Source organism: Podarcis liolepis, assembly GCF_965112155.1.
Source record: "Podarcis liolepis genome assembly, chromosome: 9".
Lineage (NCBI taxonomy): Eukaryota > Metazoa > Chordata > Lepidosauria > Squamata > Lacertidae > Podarcis > Podarcis liolepis.
This window is the reverse complement of record NC_139564.1, coordinates 56,805,623-56,818,095: the sequence shown is the minus strand read 5'-3', so window position 1 is coordinate 56,818,095 and position 12,473 is coordinate 56,805,623. Positions and strand designations below refer to the sequence as shown.

The following is a 12,473-nucleotide window of genomic DNA, read 5'->3' as shown; positions in this document are numbered from 1 at the left end:
CTGACCTTCCGATTGGCAAGCCCAAGAGACTCAGTGGTTTAGACCACAGCGCCACCCACATCCCTATAGCATATAAACAACAGCTGTCAGGCAATCCTGGTCCAGAAACAGCTGTAGCTGTCTTAGCAGCTGAAGCTGGAAAAAGGCACTCCTAGCTACTGGGGTCACCTGGGCCTCTAGTGACAAAGATGGATCCAGGAGCACCCCCAGACTATGAACCTGCTCCTTCAGGGAAAGCAGGGCCTCATTCAAAGCAGGAAACTGACCAATTACCCAGACTCAAGAGCTGCTTGCCACAGCACCTACGCTTTGCCAGGATTCAGGGTCAGTTGGTCCACCATCAGCCCACCCCCAGGCCTAGGGCTTGAACAGCCTCTCCTGATACAGATGTTACAGAGATATACAGCTGGGTATCATCAGTATACTGTTGAAACCTTGCCCCCAATCTCCTAATGGCTCCATATAGATGTTGAATATCATTGTGGACAAGCACAACTGACAGGTGTCTAAAATATATTCTCAATGCTATTCTCTGAAACTGACCTTGGAGATTGGCCCAGAACCACTGTAAAACAGTGTTCACAATGCCCATCTCACAAAGTCAGTTCACGAGGATACTATGGTTAATTGTATCAAATCCCCTGTGATATCAAGTAATGATTACAGGGTTGACCTCCTCCTTTCCTTCTGTCAATAAAAGTCATCCATCAGGGCAATCAAGGTTGATTAAGTCCCACAACTGGCTCTGCAAATGGATTGGAATGGGTTAAGGCAATCTGTCACATTCAAAGGGTACTTGTAATTGTTGTACTACAACGTCCTCAATTGCCTTCTCCAAACAGGGCAGTAGTAATCACAATCCGGTGTAGGCCTTTTCAGGGGTGGGCTTATGAGATAGGAAGGTCTACCACAGCCCCTGGGATGTGCAAGATCCCTCCCCTCCCATGTGAATGACTCTGACCTAGTGATGTGGTGTGCGTTTTTACCTTTCCCTCACTAATCTGAAGGTTTTGGTCAAGGGATGCAGAGTGCCACCCACATCCTAGGAGATGTGTCCTCAGATGCAGAGAAAGTAGGAACAGTAAGACTTGCTAGATCAGAATCCTCTGCACCCAGCAGTCTCTGATCCAAAGACTGGTGTTTTTTCCCCTCTTCCCCTTGCTGGATCCGAGTGTAGCAAGCCTGAACGATTTTCATTAAACATTCAAAAGTTGGGGTGGAATAGAATTAAAATAATTCTGATCACTGCCACAGCTAGCAGAGTGGAACCCAGTAGTTCTGCCCATTCTTATGAATGACTTTACATTTCTTTGATTGGGATACCAGTACTCCTACCTCTCTCTAAATGTCTCACTTTCAGTTAAAGTTTCAGAGAATGAAGCTATATGTTCATCATAATAGAAAATATGTACTACTGATTATTATTGTAAACTTAACATTCTCTGTGCAGTATCTGAGATAATAGAGCTCCAATAATCATGTGAAGAAAACCAGAAAGTCCACAGGTTTCTTTCATCAATACTTACCAACATAGCACGTTTCTCTTCATCTCCTCTTCTGTCTTTCTTTTCATTTTTCTTTCTGAATATGTCTTGCAGCTGCAAAAAAAGCCAATTGTATTCCCTACAGTCGTTCCTCTGTCTTAGGATATTTACAGACATAAAGCCATCACACACTAATGCCTCAAGGCCCTATCTAACAAAAGTTATATGCAGTGAGGCTTATCTGCAACTAACTTTTGTTGGATTGTACCCTTAATATTTAAACTTATTTTTAACAAACATAATGGAGTTTTTAATACACATTTTCTCATCCTGAGTCCCACCTTCATCTCTAGATAGAAGCAAGTGCAATGCTGTGATGTATGTCCCAATTGACACAAACTTATCCTACTCTCGCTGTGTGCTATCTGTGCAATTGTGAATGTAGGAAAGACACCATAAAAACCAATGGAGAGATTGAGCAACAGATACAATTTAAGTAGTCAGAAACAGAGCTGAAAGTTCTGCAGTGGATTTTGTTATCTGCAGGCAACTAGACTAACATGATCTATAGCTCCTTACATACTTGGACTGATAGGCACCTATCTCCAATAATAAAGCTACCTGAATGTGCCCACCAAAGCATGGTTCACCGGTCCAATCCAATCCAAGCCTCCATTGCAAATTGTGACTCCATGAAGAGATAATGAGCCATAGAGCCAATTCAAATGCTCAGAAAAAGAATATTGCTCCCCTTGGAATTTTACAACTTTAGAATGCAGGATGAGGTTTCATGTTTGCTTGTTCCCTTCATCAAAAATTTCCCACATATAGAAAGCTATTACCTTAGGGAGAAGGATCTAGCCTAGACTTCTTCCTGGCATATTAGTTTTCCAAGCACAGAGAATGTGGGAAGCCTTCAAACATGCAAAACCCCATCTGCATTCTGAAGTAGCACAGTCCCAGGAGACTATACAATATATTCTTTTTGAACATTTGAAATACCTCAGATTGGCGTAAACTAAAAAGTAAGGTCAATCCATCATGAAATGGTAAGGAGAGTGTTGGTAATTGAAAAAGCAGAAAGATCTTTTTTAAAACCTCCAATTCATGCTTTGATTTCCTCTACACCAGATACGGGGAGGAAGATCTTGTTGCACTCATCAATAAGGCTCATTTGATCTTCTGGAAATGAACCTTTTGTGCAGAAGAAGTGCTACAGGATACCAAAGCGTACGACAGTGAACATGAATTAATCTGAGAGCACTTTTCATAGGAACATTGTCTGAAACAAAATAATGGGATTGCCTGTTGAAAGCAGAAAGGACAAAACAACATCTCTTGTATCAAGGGAACAAAATCCCTCTGTTCTCTGACCTCAAACCTATGACATAAGCAAACAGGATTTTTTAAATAAAAAAAAGTCTGTAAAGCGTTTGATGACTTGGTTTGGATAATTTTTGGTGTGGTGTTGTATACAGGAAAAACTGGGTGTTATAAGCTCTTCCTTGTCACGTTTCATGTTCTTTATGCAATGGGACCTAATAAAGGGCAGCACCATTGCCTTAATTAGACTGGTTTTATTTACATGAGAACTCACTTAAGAGTCTGCTTGGCCTTTCAGTAACTCTTAGTATTACAGATGAATGTTAAAATAGCAGCTTGAGGGCATATTAAACACTCAGTTTTTCTTTAGAATAGATGTTAAGGATTTTTGCCCATTCATACTTTACTATTATTATTTTTTTAGTAAAGTCTTCTCTAACACAGATGGTAGTGTGGTTCTTGCTCTGAAAGGTTGGTCACAATTCACAAGGCTTATACCATAGAACAGGTGTAGGGAATCTGTAGTGCGCCATATGTTGCTGAACTACAACCTCCCACCAGGCTCAGCAAGCATGGGCAACGGACAGGATGAGAGTTCTAACAACATCTGGAGGGTCAAAGATTACCCAAACCTGCCATGGAGATTTTTTTAAAAAGTTTTCATTTGTTGTCATCATATTGCTACTGCATAACCAACTCATGAAACAACAGCACAGTGTCATTTCTCCCTTAATGACTGATATTATAATACCCATGCATGTAATGATCAACAACCCCTTCTTTCCATCTCCAAACTGCCACATCTCCAAACTGTTACCATGGATTGTAGCTTAACTAGGTGGTACCCACCATGTTATCCAATCCGTTAAAAACAGGAGAAATTTCTCATTTTCATTTCTCTTTTTACCTTCTTGCTTGTTTTTCAGTCTCAAGTGTTTCTCTTTTCACCCACATTTCCCAACTCCCCCACCCCCGCCACACACTTCACCTCCTCCGTGAAGCATGTGCTGTTTGCTTTATCACCACAACCACAAGAGTGTACCATGCACATGGTTGCTAGGTAACTACCCACATGGTTCCTTAGTGCCACCTTTTCATAGTGGGGCCACATACTGTAGCTGGAGTATCCACCTGGGAAAAGTCACAATGAGTAACTGGGAAACAAATTGTTGTAGAGTGTACATGCTTTGAGGGTGGGATACAAAGGCCTGTTTGGACAATCTAGTTGCTGACTCTTGAATCAGAGGGATTTCCCTCCGATTTACAATTTCACAACTTTTACTTAAAAGTTTTTTGCTACGACATACATAAATACAACAAACACACCCTTAAGAAGCTGGTAAAAGGGCAATGTATAACATACGCACCACCAAAAACTCTTTTTTGTCCACCATCTCATTTCCATCTGTATCAAACATGTTGAAAGCTATTCGAAAACCAGCATGTGGCTCTGCCAAAGGAAAAAAAAGAGGGGAAAGGTGTAACAGAGTAAAGCAATTTAAAAGGATACACCTGGGGTGATGGGCTGCAGACAGGGTTCAGTTCACCTCACTTCTGCTGTTAAAATCAGACTGCCTAAAATCAGACATATACTACACGACTGTGACAATTTTGTGTTTAAACATACATAATGTTTGGTTTCTACTTTGACCCATAGCTGTGGGCCAGTTCCAGTCAGCATGGCAACAAGGCCATGTACAGTGGTACTTTGGGTTAAGTACTTAATTCGTTCCGGAGGTCCGTTCTTAACCTGAAACTGTTCTTAACCTGAAGCACCACTTTAGCTAATGGGGCCACCCGCTGCCGGAGCACAATTTCTGTTCTCATCCTGAAGCAAAGTTCTTAACCCGAGGTACTATTTCTGGGTTAGCGGAGTCTGTAACCTGAAGCGTATGTAACCCAAGGTACCACTGTAATCTGAAACCAACACCCCATCCCAACCACTTGAAAAGTATTGAGAGTCTTCACACACATGTAAGCTATGTCACTTTGTAGATTTGCCACTGCAGATCAGCTAAATGAAGTTCATGGACCACTTGTGGTCTATGGGTCACATTCTGGAAACCCTTGCTCAAATCATAAAGACCACGTACCAACTTGGTGTTTTTTATCAGTTCTTGCAGCACTATTTCATGACAGGACCCTCGGCTGTTGTGCAGAGGAGGTGGAATCTTAGGTCTTCACATAATTCCTAGGAACCTCCACGGTAACATGCAATTTTAGAAAGCAGTTCACTAATGAGTTTTTGACAGCAGCACCCCATTCATTTAGATAGCGGGTGTATTGCATCAGTTTGAGGAGTGGGAATCTTTCAAACAAAAAATGCCACACATGTATTCTAAGTTGAAATGGGATAGTCACATGGAAGATTGTATCACGTATGTACTGGAACCAGCCCTTCAACTGGGATTGAAAGGAAGACGTTGAAACTTATTTTGGTATTGCTTCCTGCCAATAGAAGATCCTGTTTCACTTCTACTGTGGTAACTGATTGAAATAGTAACAGACTTATTTATCAGAAGAATGAATATGGAAAAGAACATGTTCAGTACTGCTTCCAGGACAGTGATTTAAGTTGTCTTTTGTACTTTTGTACTGAATTATTCCAGTAATGTTTCATCATGGGCAGATAAGAACAAATTGCAAATTATGAGTTTTCCCCTTCCACAAAAATATTGACTTATTTTAATGAGCATCAAATGGAGTGAAATGTACAAATATAGGATATAAATTTTACTTTGAACACTTACTTGTTAAGATACATAATAGAAACAGATATTCTGTGTAAGAAATCACACCTGAAAAGAGCAAGGCAACAAATCACTTAAATTATTCCTCCAGTCATAGATTAATAGACACAGAGTAAATAATGGGGGTTTGCCCATATCATAGTCCCTTTCTATGGCAACTCTACAAACACATTGGAACTCCTTCATCTGCAAGAAGCCTCTCTTGGCTAATGAGTTATGCTAGATATATAACCATTTATTTAAGAACATAAGAAGAGCTCTAAACCTTCCCCCTCTGTTTCTCTGATGTACCTCTCCCGCCACAGAATTTTGCTTCTTTAGAAAAACATACAAATCAAATTTTAAAGTATGCTATTCTGGCAAGTAAGTACTCAAAATGGGTGACTTCTGCCCAATCACATTTTTCTTCTTTATTAATGCCTCTGTCATAACTAATTTCAACACCTTATTACAATACCTTTTATATAAATTAATTGGAACGAAAGCAACAAGCTTGCCCAGATTCAAGTGTATTGAAACTTAACGTACATTTCAGCTTAAAAGAGCATGAACCACATGAACTTATTGCTTAACACTCCAAACCCTCAAAAGTGGATTGCAAAATCCAACAACTGTTAGAAAGTCTTTTTCTTTTACCTCCCATATGCTCACTGCCACAAAAATAAAAAAAGTCAAAGTTGCACAACTAATCTAGCCTGCTCATTTAAGCCATCACACTTCTGGCATTTAATTTTTTTCACTGAAAGTCTCAGTCACCTAACAATTAATGATCTTTTCACATCATGCTTATTCATCCTATTTATTCATTGCACCACAAACAATGTTGTTCACTCTCCTTCAGACCATTTGCCTCCAAAAGGCAGGGCTTCCCTTGGCTAGAGAGGCCTGCCAAAGTACCCAGAGTGCATGCACACACAAAGGCCCCCTGACTTTAAAATGTTCTATTTAAGTCACTTTACTGGAGACCAATGAATGAAAAGCGGCTCTTGTCAGGCAGACAAGAACACAGCTATCTAGGAAATCTTGAACACATTTCTGCTTTTTGTCAGTACCAGTATATTGCATCCTATAGACAGATAGTTCTGGATGACTGCTCTTGCTGTTCTGGGAGAGAGATTCTGGAAAGGCTGCAGGCAACAGAGAAAAATCCTGTGGGCAAATTACAGCTCAGTCTGCTGAAGGCAGTACTATTCATTTAGCTACAAATGATTGCAGTGCCAATAGAATCAGAACAAAACAGTAATAGTTAGTGTGAGGGAAGATCCTAAAAAGGTAAAGGGCAATCTAAGGCTTAAGGTAAATACTGTTGTGAGTTTCTGGGTGCCAGATTCCCCTGTGTTATAAGTTTCTGGGTGCCAGACACGGAATTCAGCCCATGGTAAAATATAAGGCAGGCCAGTTTCCTGATGAGGAAATCACCTGGAGTGATGGGCCATTAGGAAAACAAAAGGAAGGTGATGAGCCATTAGGGAAGTGAAAGAGAAGGGGCTCTGTGCCAGACAGCAAATGAGAGGGGGCCCTCTCTCAATTCAAGAATCAGTTGTAGCACAAAGTAGGAATCTGAGGGCAGAGTTTGCTATGATGTGACAAAGAGGCTGTAAAACAACAGAAAAAGCCATGTCTGATTTCTGCTTGAATCAAAGGCTTCAGCTATGGGAGAAACAAGACCCATTTTGGGGTGTTGATGCTGTGGCCCCCTTCATCGTAGGCTCAGGTTGCATATATGTGTAAATAAACCACGTATCCTAAAGACTCCACAGATTCTGCTGTGCCTCATTTTCAAAGGAAACACAAAGCCTGGGTAAGCACCTGGAACTCCTGGAATCTCACATTCTAGAAAACATATATTCCTCTGTACCTTTCTCTTGGAGGTTACGAAAGAGTTTTGACGACCCTTTCCAAACTGGTGGAGTTTCTACAAGTATTTGATTCAATTCCTGTAAAACAGTAATTAAAAGAAAGTTGACTATCTATGTGATAAAAAGGCTCAATAAGGCTGCAATCCTCTACAAACCTACCTGAAAGCAAGTACCCTTGAACTCAATGGAACTTACTTCTTAGTAGATATATACCATATTACACTGCAGAGAGGAAAGGTTGTGGCAAGAACTGGATTAAATCCCATGGTACAAGATATTGGAAAGTCTAGGTTATAACAGCATGAAAACGTTTAATAAAGTAGAATGATGGAATGCATATTACATATACAGTTGTACCTTAGTTCTCGAACGCCCCAGAACTTGCATGTTTTGGCTTCTGAACGATCAAAAACCGGAAGTGAGTGTTCCGGTTTTGAAACATTCTTTTGGAAGCCGAACATCCGACGGGGCTTCTGCAGCTTCTGATTGGCTGCAGGAACAAAAGTTGAACATTTTGAAAGTCAAACGGACTTCCGGAATGGATTCTGTTCAACTTCCGAGGTACGACTGTAATAAAAATATGCATTCACATCATTCCCATCAACAATATCAATGAAAATGAAAATGAGGGAGCAGCTTGCCTAAGGTCACCAATCTGAGTTCCATCTGAGCTGGGAATTGAAAGAAGGGCCCTCAGCTTTTGACTCTTCGTCACTACACCACACCAGTTCACCCAATACTGAAAACTTTAATGTCAATCTCTTCACACCTATGAGCTATTTATACAATTCAAGCAAAGGGAAGTGCTTCAGACATTCCTCTCAAAATATAAAGTAACTGTAGATAGTACACATACAACAATTACACACATTGAGGCAAATCCTAATTCTTTGTTGTGCAGAATTGAAGCTCACCTGTTTTGAAAGAGACTTCCATTTTCTTGTCCCTAAAATGAATACAGAAATAATTACTCACACTAAATATTCAATAGCACAGGAACATAGGAGCTGTCTTATCAATAGAGCAGATGGCTGTTCCATCTAGTTCTGCATTGTCTACACTGACTGGCGTTGGCTCTCCAAGGTTTCAGGCAAGAGTTTTCTTCAGTCCTACCTGAAGGCATCAGGGATAGAATCCAGGACTGCATTGGCTGCACAGATTATTATTGCAAAGCAAAATAGTGGTCATTTTTTTTAAGCTGGTGCTAGGTCAGGGGTTGCTAACTTGTGACACTCCTGATGTTGCTGAACTACAACTCCAATCATCTCTGATCATTGGTCATGCTGTGTGGGGCAGATGGCAGTTAAAGTCCAACAGCAACATGGAGGCTCACAAGTTCCCCATCTCTACTAGAGACGGTTTCTAAATCGCAAGAGATTTTATACCACCCGGTACTCATCCAGTTGCTATTATTTTTGTTTATATAAACCATTTTTAGACTGCTTTTTCAGCAACTCAAAACAGCTAACAATTAATTTAGAAACACCAGTTAGATCAAAGCAACAATCAAGCAAATGAAACTAGGTTATCAAATAAGCACAAGAACATTAACTCATCCTGGCAACCTTAATAACTGCCTTCTCCAATATGACCATTCCAAGACCTGAAAACCTATTTGGAAGCCCTTGTTTGCATCCTCATGCTTTCAACGGTGAGGTGGCAGGTGACATAACCACCCTTGCTGTTGTGATGCCTGACTGCATGACCCCAGACTGAGACCCCCAAAGTCTGGCTGCAACTGCATCATTGGCAGCACTCCCCTTTGAAATGCTTTGACCAGGAAACTTAGCCTGGAACTGTCTCTTGTCTTTTATTGCACTGTCCAGCTTTTATTATGCTTGCTTTATTATTATTATTATTATTATTATTATTATTATTATTATTATTTTATCCAGAATGCAAAAAAGAAAAAGTGGGTTTCCAAATATCCAAAAGCAAATGTTTTTAGGCTTCCAGATCTTAGGAATTATAAGTACAAAGGCCCATACTGCCACTTTTCTCTTTCACTATGATGGAACACCAAGCAATGCTTGCTGACCTACGCTCAATTGGAGCATGAGGGAAAAGCAGCCTTTCAGGTTTGTGGATCCCAGGCCATGTAAAGGCTTTAAAGGATTAAAATCAGCACTTTAAATTGAGCCCAGAAGCAGATCAGTTACCAGTCAATTCTTTAGTGTTAATAGTTTTTCTATACAGAAAAGTAAAAAAGAGTTATTACTGTTTAAATGACTTTTGCGACCTTACTCTTCCTTCAAATTGCTTCTCAAAGTCCACCTTTTCCACACAGCCTTTGACTTATCCCCTTAATCCTCATTCCCTTCTTTAATCATATTCCTCCCTCCCTGCTCTTGTCTCTTCTCTCCTACTTTTGGTTGCTTTCCCTATTGCTTATTTTAGATTTCAAGAACCCTAGGGAGAGGGTTCTGACTAGTTTTTCCCATGCAAAATGCATCATACAAACAATAACATCAGCTTTAAAGTATTTTGCATAGTAAATTTTAGTGTGCCTAAAAGGGACCATGAAACCAATATTATTTCTATTTTTAATTTTTACCCTTGATTTCACAAAGCTCAATGGTTTAAAATTTGAAAATATCAGTACCAATATACAATTGTAAATACCTGGGATACCTAAAGTGAGCCCACACAAAAGGGAAGCTATACTTTAATAAAAAAAACCCTGGAAGACTGTATATGAACATTCAGTGTAGCAAACACATTGGTGGTGGATGCAGAGGAAATTGATCAAAACATCAAACAAAGGCAGTTATAGAAGGCGCACACACAGAGAAAATTATGTATTTATTCACACATACCTAGATTGAGTGCCCAGGTGGTGAGGGTTGGCTTCTTACTAAAATGCTAGTCTAGCTCAACAAAGTTCTGGAGATTGCTCTGCAGAACACATATTTGGAACGACTCAGAAACCACACCCAGAAAACAACAACAAACTATACTTACTCTTTGGTTCATCATTTGAAACAGACTGAATGAAGTCATATGGTGTCATAAAGAGCTGCCCTTCAAATTCTAAACTGGCAAACATGCGAAATCGCTGCTCCCGGGAAGTTGCATAAAGATCCAACTCTTGAAGATCTGGTCTGCTTTCTGTGCCCTTTTAAAAAGACAAAAGAAACCAAGAGAGTGTTAGCTGTTTTGTTGACAGAGATCCTAATGCTCTCCCCCACAGTTTAAACTGGCTGACCTCCCTCTCACCTTCAATCCCAAAACAGTTTTTTTTTTAATCATAGACTATATATTTCCTTTCCTAACTCCCACTTATAGTTTAAACCTACAGCTGAAAGAAATGTGAGTCATATGCATGTATTACTTTACTATAAAAGCAGCATCTATTACAGAGGACATATCAACTATTATGCCCTATCATAATGAGTTTGTGGTTTGGTTTGGCTTGGTTTGGTTTGGTTTAGTTTAGTACTGAGCTAAAAATGCCTCCTTCCTTTTCAAGGTGCAATTTATCTCCAGCAAAAGTGGGGAAATTATTATTTTTTGGTCTTTTTTTTTGGTGAGTAGGTGTGTGCAGGGGGCAGGAAGAGAAATTTATCCTACTTTTAGTGGGGCTTATATATGATATAGGTATGAGTAGGCAGTAGGGTTGCAGCCTTTCTTTCATAATAAAATTGTTTTGTTAGTTCAAGTGGTGTCAGAGTTAAATGGCCAGCATCAGCTGGTGGGATCCCTCATTGGGAACTGTGCCATGCCATAGCATTCTTTCCAGAAGGATTGTCAGCAATAAATAAGTATATATTTTAAAGGCTGTTTCCACTTCCCTGTTGCTTATTGCAGCTCCACCACTGCTTGGAGCAGTGTCAAGACTGCAACCTGCTGACATCTAGCATGGTAAGCCATTCCATCCCTGGAAAATTATTGAGAACTTTCTCCCAAATAATTTCAGTGCTGTTTTCACCCTCCCTGTGCCTTAAAAGGTCTGTACTTTGTTATATTTTAAGGGGTAGTCAGGAAACTTGCCAACAAATCATGCTGCCTTGTTTTGGCCAGGCTTAACGGTTTAAATGGAGCTAATCTCTTTCCCTCCATAAAGCAACTTGTAAAGCAGGGCAGAGAAAGAACTTGCCTCCCACCATGTATAAGTATTAGGGCTGCTATGAATGTGTGGTGTTCTGGAACAAAGATGGCAGAAGTGTGCCCAAGTCATGCAGATTCAAACGTTTTCACAAAACATAATGGAAATCACACCTGACACACCATGCAATGAGATCCAGCAAAGGACAAAAGCACTGGTGAGTTAATAGGTAAGAGTCAATAAGGGTCCAGTTTCTATTCTTACTTTTGGAGATTATCTGATCCAAATCTCTTAGTAATTAGCGGCAAACCTCAAAAACTTTCATGAAAGCATATCCCTATCAAAAGATGTTAAGACTTTTGTTTACTAATCTTCTTGGCAATCTTACAGTGATGTTGTATCATGTTATAGCTCAGCACCTTTACAAAGCTGGACACAGCCATTTCTTTCAAGCAAACCATCACAAATCTCTAATTAAAGCCATTTTCTTACCATTATGAAAAGTGGGTTTTAGAGAGAATGTGTATTTCTATGTGAAATCTGGAAGCTAACTACAATGAATTATTTTGAAATTTACATCTTAAAACATACACACTTAGAATAGGAAACACTTATGTTGGAAATATTTTAACCTCCCTTCCAGAAGAATTACCCTATGTAGTCAGCATTGTAGCAATAGACAGAAAACAGCTAACGCCAAATCAAGTCACTTTTCCCAGAACAAAGCAATTTGATGCTTTCTTAATTGGAAGCAAGTCCTGCTGAATTTTATCCTGCTTTCTTCCAGGACAACAGCCCAAGCATATCAATATTATTAACTTTTTCAACGTATATAAACGAAGCTCAAAAACCATTTTGTCAACTTATATATTTCATCAACCCAGCTGCAGCTTTCTTTTAATGTCCTTTTGATAGTGCATTTATGATTATTTGTGTTCATACAGCCATCAGGGCAGTCATCCATGATCCCACTTTCAACACTATTTGCGTTTACAGAAGTTGCGAGGCAGCA

At 39.8% G+C, this 12,473-nt stretch overlaps 1 protein-coding gene across 3 annotated transcripts in view; it reads right to left on the bottom strand.

Moving 5' to 3' along the window:
• The window catches only part of MICU3 (mitochondrial calcium uptake family member 3), a 45,740-nt gene that overhangs the window by 21,804 nt on the left and 11,463 nt on the right, over nt 1–12,473 (bottom strand). For all 3 annotated transcript variants that reach the window (XM_083460240.1, XM_083460239.1, XM_083460241.1), the window contains exons 2-7: nt 10,378–10,531; nt 8,331–8,362; nt 7,416–7,494; nt 5,558–5,605; nt 4,175–4,257; nt 1,527–1,598 (exon numbers count right to left, since the gene is read on the bottom strand). In XM_083460240.1, coding sequence (XP_083316366.1) covers nt 1,527–1,598; nt 4,175–4,257; nt 5,558–5,605; nt 7,416–7,494; nt 8,331–8,362; nt 10,378–10,462 — 399 coding nt within the window. In that variant the 5' untranslated portion in view covers nt 10,463–10,531. The remainder of the gene's footprint in view (nt 1–1,526; nt 1,599–4,174; nt 4,258–5,557; nt 5,606–7,415; nt 7,495–8,330; nt 8,363–10,377; nt 10,532–12,473) is intronic.